Below are 27,871 nucleotides of genomic sequence, written 5' to 3'. Positions count from 1 at the left end.
GTCCGCCATTGCTGTGTGTGGAGATCTACGTTAGAGCAACATTGGCGTTTGGTTGTCAACAACCAATTACGGAGCAGCGAGGAAGGTCGAGTGGAAGCTGTTCCACAAGTATACTTCCCTGTACCTAACCAGATAATATTTTAATGTAAATACAGAACACACAGACGAGGTAACCATGTCCAATCTGAGCAAAGGCGGCACCAAAAAGGACACCAAGATGAGGATACGAGCCTTTCCTGTAAGTACACACCGCTGATAGGACCTGTCCCTGCCAGCAGTCGGTGACTGGACCGCCGAGGTTAGAGTAACTAGCTATCTGGGGAGTGCAGTTTGCAAGGCCGGTCTTTCAGTAAACAAAGTAGCTAACTACCTCCTACTAGAGGTTATGGATAGCTGCTTGCTAGCTCATACTGCTAGCTACCTACCGTTAGCTAGTTAGTAACGTTACTGTTGTTGTCAGACAGTTATTAATTAACTAGCTACTGTACACACTTTAATTTTTATCCGGGGAAAAAATGGTTTCTAGCTAGCTAACTTTAGCTAGTTAACGTTAAGTAAATATTTGGCATCGTAGCTTTGTGGCCTCATTACTTTTTGTATTTAGGTCAATTCAGAAACGGGTGGGATGGAGAGTATTGTTGTTGGGTAACGTTATTTTGCATGACATGGTTTGCTGATTCACGTTTTTTTGATACATGCCAATAAAACATTGATACCCCAACTAACTTTAACTGCTAGATAACTTCCTAACATTTTGCATCGACTGTAATAGCTAGTTAGTTACTTTGTCTGTCAAGATTGAAGTAGCTAGCCTAAGTTTAATTGGGAAACAGTTTGCTGAAAGCTAGGTCTAATGGACGAAAGTTAATGGGAGAAAGCTATTGGATGACATCAGTATTCAGAAGATCAGTATTCAGTTCTGATGGATGTGCCTCCACTGAATCCTCAATGATCCCCTAGCTCTCGAAAACGCTTCTCTCCATAGGGTTTTCAGCGGTAACCTTCGCCCACGGCTGGCTCTATGTGAACTACAATTCCAACGCTGTGTTTTAAAGTTTAGAAACGTAAATAATAATCACTTGCGAAAATGTTCTCGAAACATACCTTATATTTAATATCAGTGAGAAATAATATTTTAAATAAAAAAGCAGATTTGCACAGATCCATATGCTGTGTGTGCCTCCAGTTGATGAACTACACTTCCTCCCCAGTATGGTGGGATGGGGATGGTGCCATATCCAGACACCTTGTAGGCAGCTTTCGGCCAGCCTCACTTTAGAGAGCCTCCAGGTTTAACAGGCCATGGTTGAGTGTGACAGCCAAAGGGGACAAGGGATTCATATCAAGCTGTGAATATGGCCATGTTTAGCTGAGTGTGATGGTTGGCTGCAGTGCCATTACTGTCTGTCCAGTTAAAATGAGAATTTAGGGGAAAGGGAAATGTTATGAGGCACAGTTAGAGGTGGCGCTGAACAATATGATATGGAAAATATAAAGCACTTTCATTCATGCTATGGTCTGGATGGAACCTTATTGGGAATATTGTCATGATATTGCAGTACTGCAGTCTTACTTCATCACAAGGAACACAAATGGGGACACACCTACTCAGTTTCCCTCACAGTGATTTGTTTTATATACTTTTACATATAGGGTCAAAAGTAGGAATATAAATCATGTATTTTCAGGAGGAGCAGTTATTTTCTCAATGTTACACTCACACTGTTAGATATTGCATCATAATATAGGCTACTCTTTAAATAAGTAGGGGGTTTTGGGTTGCAGAAGTGCAGCAAGTGTAGACTTGTCTCTCTCGCTATTGCTGACCTAAAGAAGTAGGCTAGCCTAGCAGGAGACTGATAAAAATGGAGTCTATGCACACGATGTCTATCAAGCTGCTTTGCTCCAGTTCTCCCTCAAACGAGGGAGCCAAAGATCCCCGAAACTTTGGCCTGTCAGTCCATTTCTCTGCTCTCACCTCACTCCTACTTCCTTTGTCCGCTGCAGATGACGATGGACGAAAAGTATGTCAACAACATCTGGGACCTTCTGAAGAACGCCATCCAGGAGATCCAGAGGAAGAACAACAGCGGGCTGAGCTTCGAGGAGCTCTACAGGAACGCCTACACCATGGTGCTGCACAAACACGGCGAGAAGCTCTACACGGGCCTCCGGGAGGTGGTCACTGAGCACCTCATCAACAAAGTAAGGCCAATGAACGCAGGGTGGTAGATGAATGTGTTCATCCCAGTGCAGGTCGGGATGTTGATTCAGTACTGGGTGCTGTTCATTAGGGCATGCGACAAGAAAACATTTTAAAAGCATTTAGCAACAGACAATGAAAACGAGTGTTTCTTATTGGACGAGTCCAGGTAGTCCCTCCCTGTTTCAGCCAGTTTTCTTTCGTTTGGTGCCTCATGAACACGACCCAGGTCTGGATTAACGTCCCCTTTGCTGGATTTGTGCGGGTATGTGGAATTAATCACTGTCATAAAATCATTGGCAGGTCTTTAGCGTATTTTCCGTCAGTACACTTGCAGGATCTCTGGAGTCGGGGGAATAGTCACTGAGCTTGATCACAGGATGTTACTCAGCTTGACCACAAAATTATGTTAATTGTTGAAAAGCAAGGAAACAAATCTTGTGAACGCCTGTCACTTGAATCCAGGCGATATTAAATTACAGGGTGATTGGCCTGTTCACAGTATTAAGCCTGTATGGTATGCTGACAGCATGATGAAGTGGAGCGCTCATATTAAACCTATTACTGTGGAAAAGCTCTGGGGATCTGTCTGACTATGGCTGGATGCGGTGGACTTGCAAAACAAATAAAACTATCCGGAAAACATGAGTTGCTCCCATTCATTCATCAGCCTTGTATTTAGTGGTTGGAAATGAAATGAGAGAAGTTTGAGGAATTGGGCTATCAGAAGGTCCAGCTCCACTATGGCCCATAGACATCTGACTGGAGATTTGAAAGCCCTCTTTCAGTAATGGTACACACACACACACAGTCCTGATCTTTGACAAGCTCGGCTGATTGAAAAACCCTCCTGTTTCGGAGAGTGAAACACGATTTGTATTTTTGGTTTTGTTCTGTGTTTTGTCCAATCGTGTACAGTGCCTTGCAAAAGTATTCATCTCCCTTGGCATTTTTCCTATTTTGTTGCATTACAACCTGTAATTTAAATTGATTTTTATTTGGATTTCATGTAATGGACATACACAAAATAGTCAAAATTGGTGAAGTTAAATGAAAAAAATAACTTGTTTCAAAAAATTTGAAAAAATAAATAACGGAAAAGTGGTGTGTGCATATGTATTCACCCCCTTTGCTATGAAGCCCCTAAATAAGGTCTGGTGCAACCAATTACCTTCAGAAGTCACATAATTAGTCAAATAAAGTCCACCTGTGTGCAATCTAAGTGTCACATGATCTGACACATGATCATGTGACACATGATCATCTGAAGGAGCTGCAAAGCTCCACAGCGGAGATTGGAGTATCTGTCCATAGGACCACTTTAAGCCGTACACTCCACAGAGCTGGGCTTTACGGAAGAGTGGCCAGAAAAAAAGCCATTGCTTAAAGAAAAAAATAAGCAAACACGTTTGGTGTTCGCCAAAAGGCATGTGGGAGACTCCCCAAACATATGGAAGAAGGTACTCTGGACAGATGAGACTAAATTTGAGCTTTTTGGCCATCAAGGAAAATGCTATGTCTGGCGCAAACCCAACACCTCTCATCACCCCGAGAACACCATCCCCACAGTGAAGCATGGTGGCAGCATCATGCTGTAGGGATGTTTTTAATCGGCAGGGACTGGGAAACTGGTCAGAATTGAAGGAATGATGGATGGCGCTAAATACAGGGAAATTCTTGAGGAAAACCTGTTTCAGTCTTCCAGAGATTTGAGACTGGGATGGAGGTTCACCTTCCAGCAGGACAATGACCCTAAGCATACTGCTAAAGCAACACTTGAGTGGTTTAAGGGGAAACATTTAAATGTCTTGGAATGGCCTAGTCAAAGCCCAGACCTCAATCCAATTGAAAATCTGTGGTATGACTTAAAGATTGCTGTGCACCAGCGGAACCCATCCAACTTGAAGGAGCTGGAGCAGCTTTGCCTTGAAGAATGGGCAAAAATCCCAGTGGCTAGATGTGCCAAGCTTATAGAGACATACCCCAAGAGACTTGCAGCTGTAATTGCTGCAAAAGGTGGCTCTACAACGTATTGACTTTGGGGGGGTGAATAGTTATGCACGCTCAAGTTTTCTGTTGTTTTTTTTGTCTTATTTCTTTTTTGTTTCACCCCCCAAAAAATATTTTGCATCTTCAAAGTGGTAGGCAGGTTGTGTAAATGAAATGATTCAAACCCCCCAAAAATCCATTTTAATTCCAGGTTGTAAGGCAACAAAATAGGAAAAATGCCAAAGGGGGTGAATACTTTCGCAAGCCACTGTAGGTACTAGGAAGCAGATCAATCTGCCTATTGGTGCTTTAATCAGTGATTGTGATAGCCTTTGACCTTGGGAAAGAGTTTGTGTGATTAGTTATACATCTGTCTGAGGATAGATTGTGTATCACATGATCCCTATAACATTCCTGTTTATACTACACACCATGTAGGCCAACATAGTCCACTGAATGAGTAGCAGCAGGAAGCAGCATCAGATTATCTTGAAGCCGTGACAGGTTTCTATGGCGTCTGCAAACTATTTGGAGCAATGACATTACTGGGCCAATGAAATATTTACATTTACATTTTACATTTTAGTCATTTAGCAGACGCTCTTATCCAGAGCGACTTACAGGAGCAATTAGGGTTAAGTGCCTTGCTCAAGGGCACATTAACGTCATTTAGCAGACGCTCTTAGCCAGAGCGACTCACAAATTGGTGCGTTCACCCTATAGCCAGTGGGATAACCACTTTACAATTTGGGGGGGGGGGGGGTTAGAAGGAATACTTTATCCTATCCCAGGTATTCCTTAAAGAGGTGGGGTTTCAAATGTCTCCGGAAGGTGGTGAGTGACTCCGCTGTCCTGGCGTCGTGAGGGAGCTTGTTCCACCATTGGGGTGCCAGAGCAGCGAACAGTTTTGACTGGGCTGAGCGGGAGCTATGCTTCCGCAGAGGAAGGGGAGCCAGCAGGCCAGAGGTGGATGAACGCAATGCCCTCGTTTGGGTGTAGGGACTGATCAGAGCCTGAAGGTACAGAGGTGCCGTTCCCCTCACTGCTCCATAGGCAAGCACCATGGTCTTGTAGCGGATGCGAGCTTCAACTGGAAGCCAGTGGAGTGTGCGGAGGAGGGGGGTGACGTGAGAGAACTTGGGAAGGTTGAACACCAGACGGGCTGCGGCATTCTGGATGAGTTGTAGGGGTTTAATGGCACAGGCAGGGAGGCCAGCCAACAGCGAGTTGCAGTAGTCCAGACGGGATATCTATGCAGGGCTAGGGCTGTGGCGGTCATACAATTTTGTCAGCCGGGTGATTGTCATTCAAATAACTGACGGTCTCACAGTAATTGATGCGAAAAGAAAGAACAATATAATTGAACAGGAATAAAATAGAAAGGATATTTTTCTCCAAACGATTTGAGGGAGTGCACACATGCGGCTATTCTTTGTTGAGCGGTTAACAAAGAAACAGGTCCTCCTACAGTGGGGAGAACAAGTATTTGATACACTGCCGATTTTGCAGGTTTTCCTACTTACAAAGCATGTAGAGGTCTGTAATTTTTATCATAGGTACACTTCAACTGTGAGAGACGGAATCTAAAACAAAAATCCAGAAAATCACATTGTATGATTTTTAAGTAATTCATTTGCATTTTATTGCATGACATAAGTATTTGATACATCAGAAAAGCAGAACTTAATATTTGGTACAGAAACCTTTGTTTGCAATTACAGAGATCATACATTTCCTGTAGGTCTTGACCAGGTTTGCACACAATGCAGCAGGGATTTTGGCCCACTCCTCCATACAGACCTCCTCCAGATCCTTCAGGTTTCGGGGCTGTCGCTGGGCAATACGGACTTTCAGCTCCCCTCCAAAGATTTTCAAAAATCCAGAAAATCACATTGTATGATTAAGTAATTAATTTGCATTTTATTGCATGACATAAGTATTTGATCACCTACCAACCAGTAAGAATTCCGGCTCTCACAGACCTTTTCTTTAAGAAGCCCTCCTGTTCTCCACTCATTACCTGTATTAACTGCACCTGTTTGAACTCGTTACCTGTATAAAAGACACCTGTCCACACACTCAATCAAACAGACTCCAACCTCTCCACAATGGCCAAGACCAGAGAGCTGTGTAAGGACATCAGGGATAAAATTGTAGACCTGCACAAGGCTGGGATGGGCTACAGGACAATAGGCAAGCAGCTTGGTGAGAAGGCAACAACTGTTGGCGCAATTATTAGAAAATGGAAGAAGTTCAAGATGACGGTCAATCACCCTCGGTCTGGAGCTCCATGCAAGATCTCACCTCGTGGGGCATCAATGATCATGAGGAAGGTGAGGGATCAGCCCAGAACTACACGGCAGGACCTGGTCAATGACCTGAAGAGAGCTGGGACCACAGTCTCAAAGAAAACCATTAGTAACACACTACGCCGTCATGGATTAAAATCCTGCAGCGCACGCAAGGTCCCCCTGCTCAAGCCAGCGCATGTCCAGGCCCGTCTGAAGTTTGCCAATGACCATCTGGAGGATCCAGAGGAGGAATGGGAGAAGGTCATGTGGTCTGATGAGACAAAAATAGAGCTTTTTGGTCAAAACTCCACTTGCCGTGTTTGGAGGAAGAAGAAGGATGAGTACAACCCCAAGAACACCATCCCATCCGTGAAGCATGGAGGTGGAAACATAATTCTTTGGGGATGCTTTTCTGCAAAGGGGACAGGACGACTGCACCGTATTGAGGGGAGGATGGATGGGGCCATGTATCGCGAGATCTTGGCCAACAACCTCCTTCCCTCAGTAAGAGCATTGAAGATGGGTCGTGGCTGGGTCTTCCAGCATGACAACGACCCGAAACACACAGCCAGGGCAACTAAGGAGTGGCTCCGTAAGAAGCCTCTCAAGGTCCTGGAGTGGCCTAGCCAGTCTCCAGACCTGAACCCAATAGAAAATCTTTGGAGGGAGCTGAAAGTCTGATTGCCCAGCGACAGCCCCGAAACCTGAAGGATCTGGAGAAGGTCTGTATGGAGGAGTGGGCCAAAATCCCTGCTGCAGTGTGTGCAAACCTGGTCAAGACCTACAGGAAATGTATGATCTCTGTAATTGCAAACAAAGGTTTCTGTACCAAATATTAAGTTCTGCTTTTCTGATGTATCAAATACTTATGTCATGCAATAAAATGCAAATTAATTACTTAAAAATCATACAATGTGATTTTCTGGATTTTTGTGTACCTATGATAAAATTACAGACCTCTACATGCTTTGTAAGTAGGAAAACCTGCAAAATGTGTGATACAAACGTTAGGCTATATGTTTTGATTTCTAATACATGATGTGACATGATGATTTCACGAAAGGGAAGCTCTCTGCTCTGTTTCTTGTGCAGGCTGCAAACACTTCATCAGTATTTCATTCACAATTTGACAAGCACTTGATAATATTCTCACGCATTATTCTCAATTTAATCTGGTCTTTACATATAGCCTATGTGTGGAATAAAAAATAGAAATCGTCCATAGCCTGCATTCGAATAGCGAATGGAGGTTCTGTGCAGTTACTTTTTTAATATGCCAGGTATGCCACACTGTTTGTAAAGCGGATTTAATGTGCTGAATTTGTAAGACTTGATCAATAAATATAGCAGCACGAGAAAGCTGGGATCTGCTTTTATTAAATAGTGGGCAGTTAACTCTGTTTTCATGTGTGATTGCTAGGCTCTGTAGGCTATGGGCTCTCCAACCATGTTTCAGGGGTTTTGGCACTATAGGCTACGTTTTGGAGTTATTTGTTCACTTCAGTTGTGATGATACCCCATTTTCACTCACCACCTTCCGGAAACATTTCAAACCCCACCTCTTTAAGGAACACCTGGGATAGGATAAAGTAATCCTTCTATCCCCCCCCCAAAAAAAAATTAAATAAAAAATAAAGTGGTTATCCCACTGGCTATAAGGTGAATGCACCAATTTGTAAGTCGCTCTGGATAAGAGCGTCTGCTAAATGATGTAAATGTAATGATACAAACCTTAGCAAAACATATAGGCCAATGGGCTAGGCTTCATGATGCATGCGACTAAAAAATGAATGCGCTGTGCATCATTCACAAGTGATAACTATTCTCAATTTAATATTGTCTTTACATATACTAAATAATGTGTGAAATTAGTTTTGATTTAGAATGGGCGATTTATCATGCACCTGTTGGAACAGGGGCAGGGTAAAAAAGACGTCATCCATATGCACTTGGAGTGAAAAATGTATGCACTCACTAACTGTAAGTCGCTCTGGATAAGAGCGTCTGCTAAATGACTAAAATGTAAAATGTGAAAATGAGTACGCTTTTCCCATGGTTCATTTTCATGCCCGCCTGGTAGGCTACTCCGGTTGTAAAACTAAGCAAAGTGCTTTTATATTTGGAAAGTTAAGAAATAAATATAGTAGGCCTAGCCTATAGAAAGCTGATGGGATTCTCCTTTTGTTAATAGAGGCCATCAACTCTGTTTTCTCACGCAATTGCATAGCCTATAGAAATGTTGCACAACAGGAAAACTTATTTCATTCCATGCATCAACCACCTATGCTTATTATTATTATTATTATTATTATTATTATTACCTATGAGGAGCTGGCTCCGCTCAAACTCTGAATACCAGGGATCTCATGAAGTGTTTGATTTTGATTTTCGATACCATTTGCATTGATGTCAGAGTGATTAGAGGGACAATAGAGCGCTGAGTACCGGCCATTAGCGTCTGGCCGTTAGCATGTTTGGTAGGCTACTAATGACCATCAGAGGCATCAGATGACTGCGGTCATGACTGCCAGTGTGGCTGTAATACGGTCATCATAACAGCCTTATGTAGGGCGACATGTCTACCTTTTGAGATGACCAATCCTCGCTGTGGATGTCAATATTTCAGCAGTGGCCTTAAAAAAAACACACCACCCAATTGGCATCTCAGAATTAAAACAAATTCTCTCCCATTGACGTTCTGTTCCTGTCCCCCACATTTGCAATCAGAGTAATAGGGTAAATCCATTTGAATTCAATCACTTTTTGACAGCATCCCTTTTGATTTGAACAAAACTTTCCATACATGTTTGCCCATGAAAGAAGGGGTCATAAAGTGACTTTTTGGACCTAAATGCCAAAACATTCAGGAGATAAAGGTGCTCAAAGTTGACCCATTTTGCATACCCCACCATACTATGAGACATCCATGTCTTTATCACTGGAAAAGAGAAACGATTGAGTTTGATATCATTTAAAAGCTTAGTCTTGTCAAACTGTGATCAGTTCTTGGGGAAAAGTTTTTGCATAACAATTGTCATTTTTTAACCATTTCACATCAATTATTTAAAAAATCTGTAAACTCTGATTTGTTTCATATTTGCATAAATTGTAGCTTAGACCCTATTTCACATAATCTGAGGTTTTTGTGTTGTGCCCGCCATTGGTTGAGACACAACATGCTCTTAAATACAGGGTGGGTGTCATTTCAATCATAGAAATATAATTAATAGAATGGGCCTATCCTTTCCGACCACTGAAATTTTGCTGGTACACCATTAGGCTTGGGCGATATACCAGGGTATTTTGAAATACAAAGGTATGATTTTCAATACCGTCCCTGGGCCTCCCTAAAGCTCTAAGCCCCCATTCTTAAAATAGTTTGTTCGCTTGCGCTTGTTAGCATTTAGCTAGCTACGGTAATTCACTACTAATTTGTTAGCATTTCGAGAGCTTGGGACTATAAGGTTCTATATGCATTTTTGTCAATATTGAGTTATTGACATAGGCATGTTCTGTTCAAAGTTCTTTACCTATATAGTGTTCTAAATACCCCAATTCATTTCTGACACCATTCAAACCAATGAGGGTTTGGAACTTTAAAGGCAATTACCTCAATCATATTCTTTCTCAGAGAACCGTATAGTCCCAAGCTCTCGATTTGTAAAAAAATAAATAATAATTACCTTTGGAAATAAATAGTGCCCCGTGTGTGCACATATACCCCGGCATGGTACAGGATTTGTATGAAAATCTGGATCCCGCCCCAACCCTATACATCATTTTTACAATTTAAAGATGCACTATGCAGAAATCGCTCCGCCATTTCCTGGTTGCTAAAATTCTAATAGTTCGCGTAATTTCAGTTTCTGACAAAACAAGCAAGTATAGTGTTGAGAATCATTGTACCATCTAAACCGCTAGCAAATATATTTTCCATATCACAACATTTTGTATTTTCACCTGTTTGAAGCTGGTGTACAAAACCGAAAGTAAAAGACGCAAAAACTAAACTTAAAGACGGGATGCATAGAAATACACACACAACAGATCTACCACTTCTTACACTTTCTTTCAATGACAGATCATTAACAAACATTTCTATGTGAATTTTGTTGGGTCAGCCAAAAAGTTACATATTGCAGTAAGTATCAAGGCACGCAAAAGACATTAACAAAAGCTCAAACACCCAAATACGTCCTTGTAGAAACGGACATGCTCTCAGTATAGTGATGTAGTACACATTAAATTGTGTCATTCCGAAGTTTATCCGCAACGTTATATTCCATTTTGTATGACTCGATACGTTTATTCTACCAGCTGTGCTGCGCGGGCTGTGCCCGTGTACTATAGGGACACGCTCGGGCCGGCACAACTGCGTGGGGCAACAGCGCGACTTGTACCGTTGAGGATAAAGTTCGGAATCTAAAGACCTACATCACTATACTGAGAGCATGTCCTTTTCTACAAGGACATATTTAGGTGTTTTTTGAGCTTTTGTTAATGTATTTTGCGTTCCCTGAAACGGTACAACGAACAATGAGGAAGTTTATTGCAGCTGGGGTATTTTTAAGAAAACAAACAAGCCCCCCCCCCCCCCCCCCCCAAAAAAAAAGTGTCTGACCTTTCTATAACATGCCATTTACAGTGCATTAGAAAAATATTCAGACCCCTTGACTTTTTCCACATTTTGTTACATTACAGCCTTATTCTAAAATGGATTAAATGGTTTTTTCCCCCTCATCAATCTACATACAATACCCCTTAATGACAAAGCAAAAACTGGTTTTTAGAAATGTTTATAAATGTATTAAAAATATAACTGAAACATCACATTTACATACAGTACCAGTCAAAAGTTTGGACACACCTACTCATTCCAGGGTTTTTCTTTATTTTTACTATTTTCTATATTGTAGAATAATAGTGAAGAGATCAACACTATGAAATAACACAAATGGAATCATGTAGTAACTAAAAAAGTGTTAAACAAATCAAAATATATATTAGATGCTTCAAAGTAGCGACCCTTTGCCTTGATGACAGCTTTGCACACTCTTGGCATTCTCTCAACCAGGTTCACCTGGAATGCATTTCAATTAACAGGCGTGCCTTGTTAAAAGTTAATTTGTGGAATTTCTTTCCTTCTTAATGATCAGTTGTGTTGTGAGAAGGTAGGGGTGGTATACAGAAGATAGCCCTATTTGGTAAAAGACCAAGTCCATATTATTGCAAGAACAACTCAAATAAGCAAAGAGAAATGACAGTCCATCATTACATGAAGGTCAGTCAATCCAGAAAATGTCAAGAACTTTGAAAGTTTCTTCGAGTGCATTCGTAAAAACCATCAAGCGCTACGATGAAACTGGCTCTCACGAGGACCGCCACAGGAAAGGAAGACCCAGAGTTACCTCTGCTGCAGGGGATAAGTTCATTAGAATAACTGCACCTCAAATTGCAGCCCAAATAAATGCTTCACAGAGTTCAAGTAACAGACACATCTCAACATCAACTGTTCAGAGGAGACTTCGTGAATCAGGCCTTCATGGTCGAATTGCTGCAAAGAAACCACTACTAAAGGACACCAATAAGAAGAGACTTGCTTGGGCCAAGAAACACGAGCAATGGACATTAAACCGGTGGAAATCTGTTCGTTGGTCTGATGAGTCCAAATTTGAGATTTTTGGTTCCAACTGCCGTGTCTTTGTGAGACGCAGAGTAGGTGAACGGATTATCTCTGCATTTGTGGTTCCCACCGAGAAGCAGGAGCTGTGGGGGTGCTTTGCTGGTGACACTGTCTGTGATTTATTTAGAATTCAAGGCACACTTAACCAGCATGGCTACCACAGCATTCTGCAGCGATACGCCATCCCATCTGGTTTGCGCTTAGTGTGACTATAATTTGTTTTTCAACTGGACAATGACCCAAAACCACCTCCAGGCTGTGTAAGAGCTATTTGACCAATAAGGAGAGTGATGGAGTGCTGCATCAGAAGACCTGGCCTCCACAATCACCCGACCTCAACACAATGTAGATGGTTTGGGATGAGTTGGACCGCAGAGTGAAGGGAAAGCAGCCAACAAGTGCTCAGCATATGTGGGAACTCCTTCAAGACTGTTGGAAAAGCATTCCTCATGAAGCTGGTTGAGAGAATGCCAAGAGTGTGCAAAGCTGTCATCAAGGCAAAGGGTGGCTACTTTGAAGAATATACAATATATTTTGATTTGTTTAACACTTGATTCCATATGTGTTATTTCATAGTTTTGATGTCTTCACTATTATTCTACAATGTAGAAAATAGTTTAAAAAATTAAGAAAAACCATGGAATGAGTAGGTGTGTCCAAACTTTTGACTGGTACTGTAAGTATTCAGACCCTTTATTTTGTTGAAGCACCTTTGGCAGCGATAACAGCCTCAAGTCTTCTTGGGTATGACGCTACAAGCTTGGCACACCTGTATTTGGGGAGTTTTTCCCGTTCTTCTCTGCAGTTCCTCTGAAGCTCTGTCAGGTTGGATGAGGAGCGTCGCTGCACAGCTATTTTCAGGTCTCTCTGGAGATGTTCGGTCGGGTTCAAGTCCGGGCTCTGGCTGAGCCACTCAAGGACATTCAGAGACTTGTCCCGAAGCCACTCCTGCGTTGTCTTGGCTGTGTGCTTAGGGTCGTTGTCCCGTTGGAAGGTGAACCTTCCGCCCCAGTCTGAGGTCCTGAGCGCTCTGGAGCAGGTTTTCATCAAGGATCTCTCTCTACTTTGCTCCGTTCATCTTTCCCTCGATCCTGACTATTCTCCCAGTCCCTGCCGCTGAAAAATCTCCCCACAGCATGATGCTGCCACCACCATGTTTCACCGTAGGGATGGTGCCAGGTTTCCTCCAGACGTGAATCTTGGTTTCATCAGATCAGAGAATCTTGTTTCTCATGGTCTGAGTCCTTTAGGTGCCTTTTGGCAAACTCCAAGCGGGCTGTCATGTGCCTTTTACTGAGGAGTGGCTTCCATCCGGCCACTCTACCATAAAGGCCTGATTGGTGGAGTGCTGCAGAGATGGTTGTCCTTCTGGAAGGTTCTCCCATCTCCACAGAGGAACTCTGGAGCTCTGTCAGTGACCATCAGGTTCTTGGTCGCCTCCCTGACCAAGGCCCTTCTCCCCTGATTGTTCAGTTTGGCAGTGGGGCCAGCTCTAGGAAAAGTCTTGGTGGTTCCAAACTTCTTCCATTTAAGAATGATGGAGGCCACTGTGTTATTGGGGATCTTCAATGCTGCAGACATTTTTTGGTGCCCTTCCCCAGATCTGTGCCTCGACACAATCCTGTATCGGAGCTCTATGGACAATTCCTTCAACCCCGTGGCTTGGTTTTTGCTCTGATATGCACTGTCAACTGTGGGACCTTATATAGACAGGTGTGTGCCTTTTCCATAGCAAAGGGTCTGAATACTAATGTAAATAAGGTATTTCTGTTTTTCATTTTTTTTTATAAATTTGCAAAACATTCTAAAAACCTGTTTTCGCTTTGTCATTATGGGGTATTGTATGTAGATTGATGAGGGGGAAAAATACTTTCATCCATTTTAGAATAAGGCTGTAATGTAACAAAATGTGGAAAAGGGGAAGGGGACTGAATACTTTCCGAATGCACTGTATATCGAAAATAGAGGAAAATTCTCCTTTAAAGGTTAAAAAAGGACCATTTGTATAAATTCCCCCCCCCCCAAAAGTTATTAAATAGTTTGACAACCCAGTTTGTAAGCTTTTAAATTATATAAATCTCAACCATTTATCTTTTCCAGTGATGAAGACACGGATGTCTCATGGTATGGTATGAAAAATTGGTCAACTTTGAGTGCTTTTATCTCTTGAATTTTTGGCATTCGGGTCCAGGAAGTCACCACCTGAGCACTTCTACAATGGGTAAATATGCATGGAAGGTTTTGTTTAAATCAAAAGGGGGGCTGTCAAAAAGGGATTGAATTCAACTGGATTTACTCAATATTAACAATCTTGTGCAAATCAAAGCAGCTGCCATTGATGGATTGGTCTTTTTGTGTTTTGAACAATGTTTTCGAAAGTCTTACATTTGGATGATGGTGTTTTAGGCTACTAGACATAAGTACAACATATTCATCAGTGTGTGGTTATAGTGAGCTAAGAGTTCACTTTCCATTGAGTTAGTGTGTGTGAGTCAGTATGCTGGGCACTGTTTCACTAAATGGATGACGATGACGTCTCTCTGCCTAGAGTTGATCAGCACAGTGTCCTCTAGAGTCCCATGCAGAGAGTGAAGGGGACACACTCAGAGAGAGGAGCTTGTGGAGAGAGAGGCTCACAGACAGAGCGTGTGTCATGCAGAGAAAGCGAGATGGGCTCAGTGTGCTGATTCATCAGTGTGGTGTTGGTGTAGTATCAAACGAATTCCTCTCTGTCTGACTGTGCTGCTGCTTCTCCACAGGTACGAGAAGATGTCCTCAACTCACTAAACAACAACTTCCTCCAAACACTGAACCAAGCCTGGAACGACCACCAGACGGCCATGGTCATGATCAGAGACATCCTCATGTACATGGTGAGCGGCACCACCAGCTACCAGAGCCATGTATTTAGAGAGTTGGGCCAACTTTTAGAATTTTGAATATTGTTTTGATTCTAGACATACAGTTACATAGCATTATTTTAATATTCCCCATGTAATGTTAATGGGGCGCTAACATGGCTGCCATAGAATTAAAAATATATATATATTTTAGTATTTTGTTCATTCGTCCACTGTTGATCCAGTCAGATACGTTTTCAAGATAGAGCACTTTAAGTAAAAATCTAAAAGTGATGCTACGTTTTGCATCATATGATGTGTTCTGCATCATCACACTTTTAGAAAACATAACTGCTGACATAAGCACAATTTGTGCTTATCGGACGTGCACTCTTCTTAGTTATTAGGATTTGACTGTATTTCTCAATACAGTATCGTCACGTAACCCTCCCTTGGACTGGCAATGCATTGCTTCCTGGCTGCAGGTCTCAAACGTGCTCCGGGGTGAAGTTTCCCTTAAGTACAGATCAGCTTCCCAATCCTAACCATAACCATTAGTGGGGTAAATGCTAAACTTAACCCAAGATCAACCTTGACTGACAAAGCTTCCCCCTCTCTTCCTCTTGTTTCCCAGGACCGGGTGTACGTGCAGCAGAACAGCGTGGAGAACGTCTACAACCTGGGCCTGATCATCTTCAGAGACCAGGTGGTGCGCTATGGCTGCATCCGAGACCACCTCCGACAGACCCTCCTGGACATGATCGCACGGGAGAGGAAGGGCGAGGTGGTGGATAGGTATAATAATATGACCCCGTCTATACACAGGCCCCGTTCGACTTCTATAAAAGTGCACAAACTCCTAGCTTCGTTGAAGGAATCACTGAAATGACTGGACAAGTGGAATCACTAGAAATGACTAGACAAGTGGAATCACTAGAAATGACGAGACAAGTGAAAGACATTGGGTGGAACGCTTGCGTTCATCTGTCCAGTCAGGTCTAAGCATTGACTGTTTCAAGGAAGGGAGGGAGGAAGGAAGGATGCACTTTGAAGGAATTTGAACAGAGCCACAGTTTCTGAGCTGAAGGAAGCAGTGTTTCTCCCGATAAAGAAAATCACAACCCTAATCCATGATTATTTCATTGTGCTCTTTGTTACATTTAAAAAGTATCTGTTACAGTCTTTGAGCTGACCCAGACCTAAATGGCACCATATACACAAAACATTGATCATATTTAGTTGCACCCCCTTTTGCCCTCAGAACAGCCTCAATTCGTCTGGGCATGGACTCTACAAGGCATCGAAAGCTTTCGATAGGAATGCTGGTCCATTTAGACCCCAATGCTTCCCACAAGTTGGCTGGATGTCCTTTGGGTGGTGGACCATTTTTGATACACATGGGAAACTGTTGAGTGTGAAAAACCCAGCAGCGTTGCAGTTCTTGACACACTCAAACCGGTGCGCCTGGCACCTACTACCATACCCTGTTCAAAGGCACTTAAATATTTTGTCTTGCCCATTCACCCTCTGAATGGCACACATACACAATCCATGTCTCAATTTTCTCAAGGCTTAAAAATCCTTCTTTAACCTGCCTCCTCCCCTTCATCTACATTGATTGAAGTGGATTTAACAAGTGACATCAATAAGGGAAAATAGCTTTCACCTGGATTCACCTGGTCAGTCTATATCATGGATAGAGCAGGTGTTCCTAATGTTTTGTACACTCAGTGCACTACTTTTGACCAAGGCCCATAAGAATGCAATTTGGGATTCAACTGTACTTGACTCTCTCTCTCTCTCTCGATCTCTCTATCAGGGGGGCGATCAGAAATGCCTGCCAGATGTTAATGATCTTAGGCCTCGAAGGGAGGTCTGTTTACGAAGAGGACTTTGAGGCCCCGTTTTTAGAAATGTCTGCAGAGTTCTTCCAGGTTTGTAAGAATCCCTCCCCCCACCCATCTATTCACACATTTAATTCGCTTGCAGTGATATGTTGTTCACCTACTATCATGTTATATACATAATGTGTATGCCCTCTCAATCACCCAAGGTGCTCCTAACCCCGTGTTTGTTTGCCCTCCAGATGGAAAGTCAGAAGTTTTTGGCAGAGAACAGCGCAAGCGTGTACATAAAGAAAGTGGAGGCGCGAATAAATGAGGAGATCGAGCGCGTGCTGCACTGCCTGGACAAGACGACGGAGGAGCCCATCGTCAAGGTGGTGGAGCGGGAGCTCATCTCCAAGCACATGAAGACCATCGTGGAAATGGAGAACTCGGGCCTCGTCCACATGCTCAAGAACGGAAAGACAGAGGGTCAGTTTGCCACACTACTACTACTACAGTCCCAGCTATGGCATGCGTCCCAAATGGCACCTTATTCCCTATGCAGTGAACTACTTTTGACAGGGCCGATAGGGCTCTGGTCAAAAGTAGTGCACTATGTAGGGCATAGGGTGCCATTTGGGACATATACCCTTTCTTTCTTTTTTCATGAAAGGGATATTTTACCCCGATGTTAAAGTTTGTCAGACGTTTGCATACCCCTTAAGAGGTATTTTGCAGAGCAGAATAATTGAGTAATGTATATTGTGTGAATCTGTGTTGTTATCGTGTGCATACTTGGTACCACCCTTGCCATATCAATGTCAGCAATTCAATATTTATTGTGAAATGTATTCCGTGTGGTGGGGTGGTCTTTGGATACTAATGTGTGTGTGTGTGTGTGTGTGTGTGTGTGTGTGTGTGTACGTACGCGAACGAACGCAGACCTGGCGTGTATGTATAAGCTCTTTAGCAGAGTGCCAAACGGACTGAAGACCATGTGTGAGTGCATGAGCTCCTACCTCCGCGAGCAGGGCAAGGCGCTGGTGTCAGAGGAGGGCGAGGGCAAAAACCCTGTAGATTACATCCAGGTAACTCACACAGGAAGTGACATCATTGACACGGGGCAGAGGGGTGTACTAAAGATTGATCTCTGGCTACGTTCCTGTCATAGATTTAACAATAGTGGAAACTCCAGCGAATGCTTACACTGATCCAATGCTTTTAAATCCACAACAGGGACGCAATTTCTGTTGTGATACTCCATATTGACACTAGATGGCAGCGTACACAAGAGCATGTAGTAAGTGCCACTGCTTTCCAATAATGATGTCACGTTTTCTTCCTTCCTCCGTTTTTTTTCTCTGCAGGGTCTGTTGGATCTGAAGTCGCGTTTCGACCGCTTCCTCCTAGAGTCGTTCAACAACGACCGGCTCTTCAAGCAGACCATCGCAGGGGACTTTGAATATTTCCTCAACCTCAACTCACGCTCCCCCGAGTACCTCTCCTTGTTCATCGACGACAAGCTGAAGAAAGGCGTAAAAGGAGTGAGTGGTTTTCTGATGTAATGGGGGAATAACGTCCTCCCCTCAGGGCACACAGGCTTCGTCCCTAATGACACCATATTCTCTAGATAGTGCACTACTTTTAACCACAGCCCGATGGCACCATATTCACTACATAGTGGCCTACTTTTGACCAGGGCCCAGCACCCTATGGGCCCTGGTAAAAGTAGTGCACTATATAAGGAATAGGTGCCATTTGAGTCCCAGTGCTGAGTAGACTGTCTCAGCTCGTAGACGGTGATGAGGTTACGAGATGAGATTCAATCCTACTTCGTGCGCATCCTATTGACATCACCGTAAACTGTTGTACTGCAGACTAATAGTAGAGGGTTGTTTTCTGTCATTGTTCCTGAACAACAGCCCGGAAGAATGAAAGCTTGACCTCATCACTCATTTTGAATTATAATAAGTTAATGTATTTAAATGTCAATCAATATATACAGTGAGCTTCAGAAGTATTGTCTCGCACTGCATCGCAGTGCTAACTGTGCCACTAGAGATCCTGGTTCGAATCCAGGCTCTGTCGCAGCCGGCCGCGACCGGGAGACCCGTGGGGCGGCGCACAATTGGCCCAGCATCGTCCAGGGTAGGGGAGGGAATGGCCGGCAGGGATGTAGCTCAGTTGATAGAGCATGGCGTTTGCAACGCCAGGGTTGTGGGTTCGATTCCCACGGGGGGCCAGTATAAAAAAAAATATATTATTCACTAACTGTAAGTCGCTCTGGATAAGAGCGTCTGCTAAATGACGTAAATGTAAAATGTAAATGTATTGGGACAGTGACACATTTGTTGTTGTTTTGGCTCCAGCACTTTGGATTTGAAATGATACAATAACTATGAGGTTAAAGTGCAGACTGTCAGCTTTAATTGTAGGGTATTTTCATCCATATCGGGTGAACCATTTAGAAATTATAGCACTTTTTGTAGATAGTCCCCCCATTTTAGGACAAAAAGTATTAGGACAAATTCACTTATGTGTATTAAAAGTTCAGTATTTGGGCCCATATTCACAGCACGCAATGACTACATCAAGCTTGTGACTCTACACATTTGTTGGATGCATTTGCTGTTTGTTTTGGTTGTGTTTCAGATGATTTTGTGCCCAATAGAAATGAATGGTAAATAATGTATTGTGTTATTTTGGAGTCACTTTCATTGAAAATAAGAATAGAATATGTTTCTAAACACTTGTATATTAATTTGAATGCTACCATGATTACGGATAATCCTGGATGAATCGTGAATAATGATGAGTGAGAAAGTTAGACGCACAAATATCATACCCCCAAGACATGCTAACGGGAGGTTAGCATTTTTATGGGGTATGATATTTGTGCATCTAACTTTCTCACTCATCATTATTCACGATTCATCCAGGATTATCCGTAATCATGGTAGCATTCAAATTAATATACAAGTGTTTAGAAACATATTCTATGTTCTATGCTGGAGTACAGAGCCAAAACAACAAAAGATGTCACTGTCCCAATACTTCTGGAGCTCACTGTATAAGGAGTTCAATATATTTAATTAAATCAGTGTTTGAAATGTAATAATTTAAAGTGTGTGTGTGCTCGTGTAACGCTCGCTTTCCTCTCGTCCTGTGTGTGTAGTTGACGGAGCAGGAGGTGGAGTCGATCCTGGACAAGGCCATGGTGCTCTTCAGGTTCATGCAGGAGAAGGATGTGTTTGAGAGGTACTACAAACAGCACCTGGCCAGGAGGCTGCTCACCAACAAGAGCGTCTCTGACGACTCGGAGAAGAACATGATCTCTAAGCTCAAGGTGAGGAGACTGAGGAAGAGCAGTAGCTACATATCTTAAGATCTTCCATCCATTAACACATTCATCAACTGTTTGTTTCAGGTATATTGTAGCACCTTCAATACCTAATAAGTGCGACCTTGTGTTCAAATACTATTTCAAATATTTCATATACTTTGAGCGTTTGCTTTAGCCTGCTTGGGGTGCCATGTTGGCGGGGTTTGCACTTTTGGTGCTTTTTGATTGGTTCAATTGCAACAGGCAACCTCAAGCTAGCAACGCTAAAGTATTTGAAATTATTTTGAATTGTATTTTGATCCCAGGTCTGGTACTTTACACATGGCAATACATTTTGAAATTGAACTGCACAGAAACTCTGTGTTGAACTACAGCTCAGCTGAGTGGAGAGTCAGTGTGACAGAAACGGATAGCGCAAGTGAAGTGTTCTTTAATAGATCTGTCTCACGCTCTCTCTTCCTCTCGCTCTTTCTCTGGTTCCCCTGGCCAGACGGAGTGTGGTTGCCAGTTCACCTCCAAACTGGAAGGCATGTTCCGGGACATGAGCATCTCAAACACAACCATGGACGAGTTCCGCCAACACCTACAGTCAACGGCGGTGAGACACAGACACACACTCCCAGAACCAGTCCAGTGTTGGTTCTGGGGAACATAGAGCTCGCCAGCTTGTAGTCCTAAAAAAACAGAAATTAGTTACTTCTGGTTCGTTCAGCCATTCCTATGGGGAAAGAAAAGGGTTTTGGGATAAACGCTGAAAATAAGGTCTGAGGTTAACACAGGCTTAGGAGATCGTATATGTTTTTTTTTCTATGAGATAATATCGGTCCGTCAACATGACATTTATGAATTATGAAGCCTTTTATGTGCTCTTTTTATTACATAAACGCTTAAACATTCACAAAAAGTGATGTTAGCTGATGAAGATTAGCTCATAGAACAAAACGTATAAGATCTCCTAAGCCTGTGTTTACCACAGACCTTATTTTCGGCGTTTATCAAAAAACCCTACAAAAACTCCCATGGGGAGTTTGTCCAACGAACCATGGCGGAGTTGGTGCCTACAAAAAGACGCCATTACTTTTGCTCTCTATTTAACCTAGCCATTGCTCGCTCAAAGCGAAGAGCACATCTTGTGAAGCTTTTGATAGTCATTCTGACCGTTGGGAACCTCAGTGAAAGACGTAGATCAAACTTTCATCCCCAGGTGTCGTTGGGCGGAGTTGATCTCACAGTGAGGGTATTGACTACAGGTTACTGGCCAACGCAGTCCGCCACGCCCAAATGTAATATCCCCCCTTCGCCTCGACATGCATTTGAAGTCTTTAGAAGGTTTGTCGATCTCCTCCTTGTCCTTCACTGTATCTAATTTACTTTGCATAGCAAAGGCCATATATTCTCTGCTGCAGGTTATGGAAGCGGGGCTCTGTGCATCGTTTGTCTGTGTTTATCTTTAACGCTGTAGTGTGTGACTGTCCTCTCTGGCTCTGCGGCCATAGATTTTATCTGGCCAAGCACAGCGGCAGGCAGCTCACGTTGCAGCATCACATGGGCTCTGCAGACCTCAACGCCACCTTCTACGGCCCAATCAAAAAGGTATGCAGGGGACAGCCTTTGCCTGACTGACTGGCTGGCAGGCAGACTGATGCACGCACACACACCAGTAATGTCAACATCAGGCCTTGATAACAGCAGGTGTATCAGGGATGTGTGGGGGGCGAGGCTAAGCTATTAACATTTCACACATTTGTGTTTACATAAGCATGACATAGTGATTGAACAGAGGCTACATTGATGATTACTCCTGTGTGACTGAGTTACCTGAAGGCGGCCGGTGGTGACCTCTCTCTCTCATCTCCTCTCCCCTCAGGAGGACGGCTCAGAGGTGGGGGTGGGCGGTGCCCAGGTAACAGGCTCCAACACCAGGAAGCACATACTGCAGGTGTCCACCTTCCAGATGACAATACTAATGCTCTTCAACAACCGGGAGAAGTCTATGTTTGAGGTACAGCCACTAATTGAATGCGTAGCCCCTCACTGAATAAAGTAAAGTTTGTAAGGGGGCTGTATTTGGGCAATGTGATGTCTTTATATGTGCAGGATGTTGATGTTTGTGGTCTGTCAATGTCTTTCCCTGAGGGGATAAATAAAGTTATATTGAATAGAAAAAGTTATACGCTCTTGTTTCTCTATAAACAGAATGTATTATTTGGTTTCAGTATAGTGCAGTCATGGATCAAAGGATCGCTCTGCCTCATCTCCCTCTCTCTTCTTTGTCCCCATCTCTCGCTCTCTGCTGTGTAGGAGATCCAGCAGGAGACAGACATTCCGGAGAGGGAGCTGGTGCGAGCGCTGCAGTCACTGGCCTGCGGGAAGCCCACCCAGCGCGTCCTCACCAAAGAGCCCAAATCCAAGGAGATTGAGAACGGCCACGTGTTCACCGTCAATGACCAGTTCACCTCCAAGCTGCACCGTGTCAAGATCCAGACAGGTAAACAAACCCAGTTAGCCATACAGACCGGTCTTGTGGAACACAGATTCAAATATCTAAGGCATGCATAACCGAAATGGCACAAAAACAACCAGGATTTATTTTGTTTCAACCTTGACTTTTTCCAAATTTTGTTACGTTACAGCCTTATTCTAAAATTGATTAAAATACCCAATAATGACAGAGCAAAAACATGTATTTAATTTTTTTGCAAATGTATTACAAATAAAAAACAGAAACCTTATTTACATAAGTATTCAGACCCTTTGCTATGAGACTCGAAATTGAGCCCAGGTGCATCCTGTTTCCATTGATCACCCTTGAGATGTTTCTACATTTGATTGGAGTCCACCTGTGGTAAATTCAATTGATTGGACATGATTTGGAAAGGCACACACCTGTCTATATAAGGTCCCACAGTTGACAGTGCATGTCAGAGCAAAAACCAAGCCATGAGGTTGAAGGAATTGTCCGTAGAGCTCCGAGACAGGATTGTGTCGAGGCACAGATCTGGGGAAGAGTACCAAAACATTTCTGCAGCATTGAAGGTCCACAGTGGCCTCCATCATTCTTAAATGAGAGGTTTAGAACCACCAAGATTCTTCCTAGAGCTGGTTGTCCGGCCAAACTGAGCAATCGGGGGAGAAGGGCCTTGGTCAGGGAGGTGACCAAGAGCCCGATGGTCACACTGACAGAGCTCTAGAGTTCCTCTGTGGAGATGGGAGAACCTTCCAGAAGGACAACCATCTCTGCAGCACTCCACCAATCAGGCCTTCATGGTAGAGTGGCCAGACTGAAGCCACTCCTCAGTAAAAGGCACATGACAGCCCGCTTGGAGTTTGCCAAAAGGCACCTAAAGGACTCTCAGACCATGAGAAACAAGATTCTCTGATATGATGAAACCAAGATTGAACTCTTTGGCCTGAATGCCAAGCGTCATGTCTGGAGGAAACCTGGCACCATCCCTACGGTGAAGCATGGTGGTGGCAGCATCATGCTGTGGGGAGGTTTTTCAGCGGCAGGGACTGGGAAACTAGTCAGGATCGAGGGAAAGATGAACGGAGCAAAGTACAGAGAGATCCTTGATGAAAACCTGCTCCAGAGCACTCAGGATTTCAGATTGGGGCGAAGGTTCACCTTCCAACAGGATAACGACCCTAAGCACACAGCCAAGACAATGCAGGAGTAGCTTCGGGACAAGTCTCTGAATGTCCTTGAGTGGCCCAGCCAGAGCCCGGACTTGAACCCGATCGAACATCTCTGGAGAGACCTGAAAATAGCTGTGCAGCAACGCTCCCCATCCAACTTGACAGAGCTTGAGAGGATATGCAGAGAAGAATGGGAGAAACTCCCCAAATACAGGTGTGCCAAGCTTGTAGCGTCATACCCAAGAAGAGTAGGCTGTAATCGCTGCCAAAGGTGCTTCAACAAAGTACTGAGTAAAGGGTCTGAAAACGTACGTAAATTTGATATTTCCGGGTTCCATTCCAGAATAAGGCTGTAACAAAATGTGGAAAAGGTCAAGGGGTCTGAATACTTTCCGAATGCACTGTATACCAACCTTCTTGGGTAATTCTACCCACAGAACTATAACAAGATTATATTTAGGTTAATCTACCTCTCAGGTACTCTACATGACCCAAAGTATGTGGACACCTGCTCGTCGAACATCTCATTCCAAAATCATGGGCCTTAATATGGAGTTGGTCCCCCCTTTACTGCTATAACAGCCTCCACTCTTCTGGGAAGGCTTTCCACTAGATGTTGGAACATTGCTGCAGGGACATGCTTGCATTCAGCCACGAGCATTAGTAAGGTCGGGCACTGATGTTGGGCGATTAGGCCTGGCTCGCAGTTGGCATTCCAATTAATCCCGAAGGTGTTCGATGGGGTTGAGGTCAGAGCTCGGTGCAGGCCAGTCAAGTTCTTCTGCACCGATGTCGACAAACCATGTCTGTATGGACCTCGCTTTGTGCACAGGGGCATTGTCATGCTGAAACGGGAAAGGGCCTTCCCCAAACTGTTGCCACAAAGTTGGAAGCACAGAATCGTCTAGAATGTCATTGTATGCTGTAGCGTTAAGATTACCCTTTACTGGAACTAAGGGGCCTAGCCCGAACCTTGAAAAACAGCCCCAGACCATTATTCCTCCTCCACCAAACTTTACAGTTGGCACTATGCATTTGGGGAGGTAGCGTTCTCCTGGCATCCGCCAAACCCAGATTTGTCCGTCGGACTGCCAGATGGTGAAGCATGATTCATTACTCCAGAGAACACGTTTCCACTGCTCCGGAGTCCAATGCCGGCAGGCTTCACACCACTACAGCCGACACTTGCGCATGGTGATCTTAGGCTTGTGTGCGGCTGCTTGGCCATGGAAACACATTTCACGAAGCTCCCGACGAACAGTTCTTGTGCTGACGTTGCTTCCAGAGGCAGTTTGGAACTCAGTAGTGAGTGTTGCATCCGAGGACAGATGATTTTTACGCGCTTCAGCACTCGGCGGTCCCGTTCTGTGAGCTTGTGTGGCCTACCACTTCGCGGCTGAGCCGTTGTTGCTCCTAGACGTTTCCACTTCACAATAACAGCACTTACAGTGGACCAGGGCAGACATTTGACTCACTGACTTGTTGGAAAGGTGGCATCCTATGACGGTGCCAAGTTGAAAGTCACTGAGCTCTTCAGTACGGGCCATTCTACTGCCAATGTTTGTCTATGAAGATTGCATGGCTGTGTGCTCGATTTTATACACCTGTCAGCAACGGGTGTGGCTGAAATAGCTGAATCCACTAATTGGAAGGGGTGTCCACATACTTTTGTATAGTGTCGTTTTAGTGAAAAACCCCACTGATCTCCACTCATCTGAATAGCCCAGCCACAGGTTTACCTGTGTAGCGTGAATGATATAGTCATGTGCATGTAGCCGTCATATGTGGTTTCCGGCTGAAACCGGTTTTCCTTGTGTCGGCCGCTAGTCGCCGCTAAGCAAGGAGAGTCGGACCCGGAGAGGAAGGAGACGCGGCAGAAAGTGGACGACGACAGGAAGCACGAGATTGAGGCGGCCATCGTCCGCATCATGAAGTCTAGAAAGAAGATGCAGCATAATGTACTAGTAGCAGAGGTCAGTGGAATACAGTGTATGAACATTGAGGTGTTTCGGGGTACACTTGGTTGTACCTGTCAGTATTTAATTAATGTCAGTAATTCGATGTGAGATCCGGTTCTGATTGTGTCTGTGTTTGTACCGTCTCTCCAGGTCACCCAGCAGCTGCGGTCGCGATTCCTCCCCAGTCCTGTAGTCATCAAGAAGCGCATTGAAGGACTCATTGAGCGGGAATATTTGGCGCGGACACCGGAGGATCGCAAAGTGTACACTTATGTAGCATAAAGGCGTGAATTCAATGAAACCTTACACAAAAAGAAACAATACTTTTTTTTCTGGGACATGGAAGTTTGTCTGATACTGGGAAACACTGGGAATCTTACTTTTGAAAAGAGACGTTTTTTAAAAATATATATATTTTAGATTTCTTCTGCTGAGAAGAGCTAAATGGAGGGATTGGATCTAGCTTGGTTACAGTTTCATGTTCCTAATGTGGCCTTGGGAAGAATTGGGGGAAGAGTGTGAATGCATCAAATGTACTGCATTCAAACCCATTAAACAAAGGAAAAGAAAATGAGCATAAAAAAGAATAGGAGACATACGAAGCAAATGTGGGTTGGCTACACGAAGACCAAAAAAATGTTTGACATTTCTCCCATTTTAAATGTTGATGTAAATGAGTTATGTTTGTGTTTTTTCGTGGCACCATGCTGGTTGTACAGGTTGTCAGATACTATTGGCCTTTTTCCCTCTAGGGTTGTAATCAAAGAGAAGAGGAGGACATGGATGTTGTTGCTGGTTTGCAGGGAACAGGAGCAGGTGCTTTGATAGCATGCTTTGTCTTATGGAGTGGTGGAAGAAGTCACATACGCTCTATACAAGGTGTATGTTATAGTTTTTTTTTGTGTTTTTCTTTTTCAATGGGGCCTATTGTAAAATTGGATCGTCAGCCCAGAAAATATTTCTCCTTGGAATTGTAGGTTTCTCCCAATGCAGATCACAAAGGGGAAGTTTATTTTTTTCTTCACTGCATTTCAATTGGAACCAATTTAGCACCATGTTTTAATGTGTATAAATTGTAAAATAATTATTGTACTCACTAAAGTGGACTGTACAGGGCCTAGTTTTCATCATATTAAATGTAGAAAAAGAAAATGTACATCGAAGGGAATTTCGCCTCCTCCCTGTTTTACAACTCTGTGTCTTGTGTATCCCTCTCTGAGAGCAGAGAGAAAACCACTGTAAATTGTATGGTGAAATACAGTATCTCCTCCTCTGACCATAATTAAAGCCTAATGCATAGAGGGAACCACAGTCAAACTGTTAAGCATCCAAGAAGAAGAACTCAAAATAACTATTTGTATTGCTTTCAAACAGTGGTAGCCAACTTTGAGACACTGCATTTGCTTTATAAATATGTTTCTTGCTGAATCACTTTCTCAAGTATATTTTATATCTCACAGTGTGCAATGAAGTTGGTTAAGGCTACAGCAGGCCACTTTACATGGGTTCAATGGATTAATATGCATATCACTAATACTACATCAGACAGCTGCTATGACAAGTTAATGTCGATTATTAGAAAATAACATGTACTTTATTAATCAGACATTTGTGGCCAACGGAAGATGTCAATTATAGTCTCCAATGTTCCAGAATGTCTACCACAGAACTAGAATCATTCAATGTTCTATGAATGTGACAATGTAAGAAGGACTTATCCTTAAAGGGATGGACTCAAAGGAGGCACAGTGCAAGGGTTGTTAATGCTCTTTAACAGAAATGTGACAGATGATGGCCTCATTTTCTCAGAGATTCAGGTACCATTTACATTACCGAAGTGTTACCACCTCCTTTGCCCCACAAAGTCTAGTTAACCCGTCTGGACTATCCTAAATCTGCTCATACGTGACGGTGAGACGACTGCCATCTGGCGTTATTCTGCATAGGCTATTCCTCATTTAGTTCGAGTAGACTAAACCTTTTCTCCAAATGTTCATGTCTCCTGGTCAACTCTCCACGTCTTTATTCATGTGTTGGTGAGTTGACGCGACTCTTTTCTACTTATCCTTATTTATTTATATATATATATATAGCCTCCCTAA

The 27,871-nt window shown here is 43.4% G+C and overlaps 1 protein-coding gene across 1 annotated transcript; it reads left to right on the top strand.

Moving 5' to 3' along the window:
- LOC311101836 (cullin-3) lies at positions 1–26,925 on the top strand. Its single transcript, XM_084143047.1, has 16 exons — positions 1–238; positions 2,008–2,205; positions 14,926–15,039; positions 15,641–15,801; positions 16,826–16,940; positions 17,093–17,321; positions 17,775–17,920; positions 18,200–18,376; positions 20,008–20,178; positions 20,666–20,773; positions 21,380–21,504; positions 21,672–21,768; positions 22,043–22,177; positions 22,477–22,663; positions 25,639–25,784; positions 25,920–26,925. The coding sequence occupies exons 1-16, from the start codon at positions 176–178 to the stop codon at positions 26,049–26,051; spliced, it is 2,304 nt and encodes a 767-aa protein (XP_083999173.1). The 5' UTR covers positions 1–175; the 3' UTR covers positions 26,052–26,925.
- Positions 26,926–27,871: the final 946 nt, after the last annotated feature.

Source organism: Coregonus lavaretus (assembly GCF_964263955.1).
Source record: "Coregonus lavaretus genome assembly, chromosome: 26".
NCBI classification, from domain to species: Eukaryota; Metazoa; Chordata; class Actinopteri; order Salmoniformes; family Salmonidae; genus Coregonus; species Coregonus lavaretus.
This window is presented reverse-complemented; position numbering and strand designations above follow the sequence as displayed.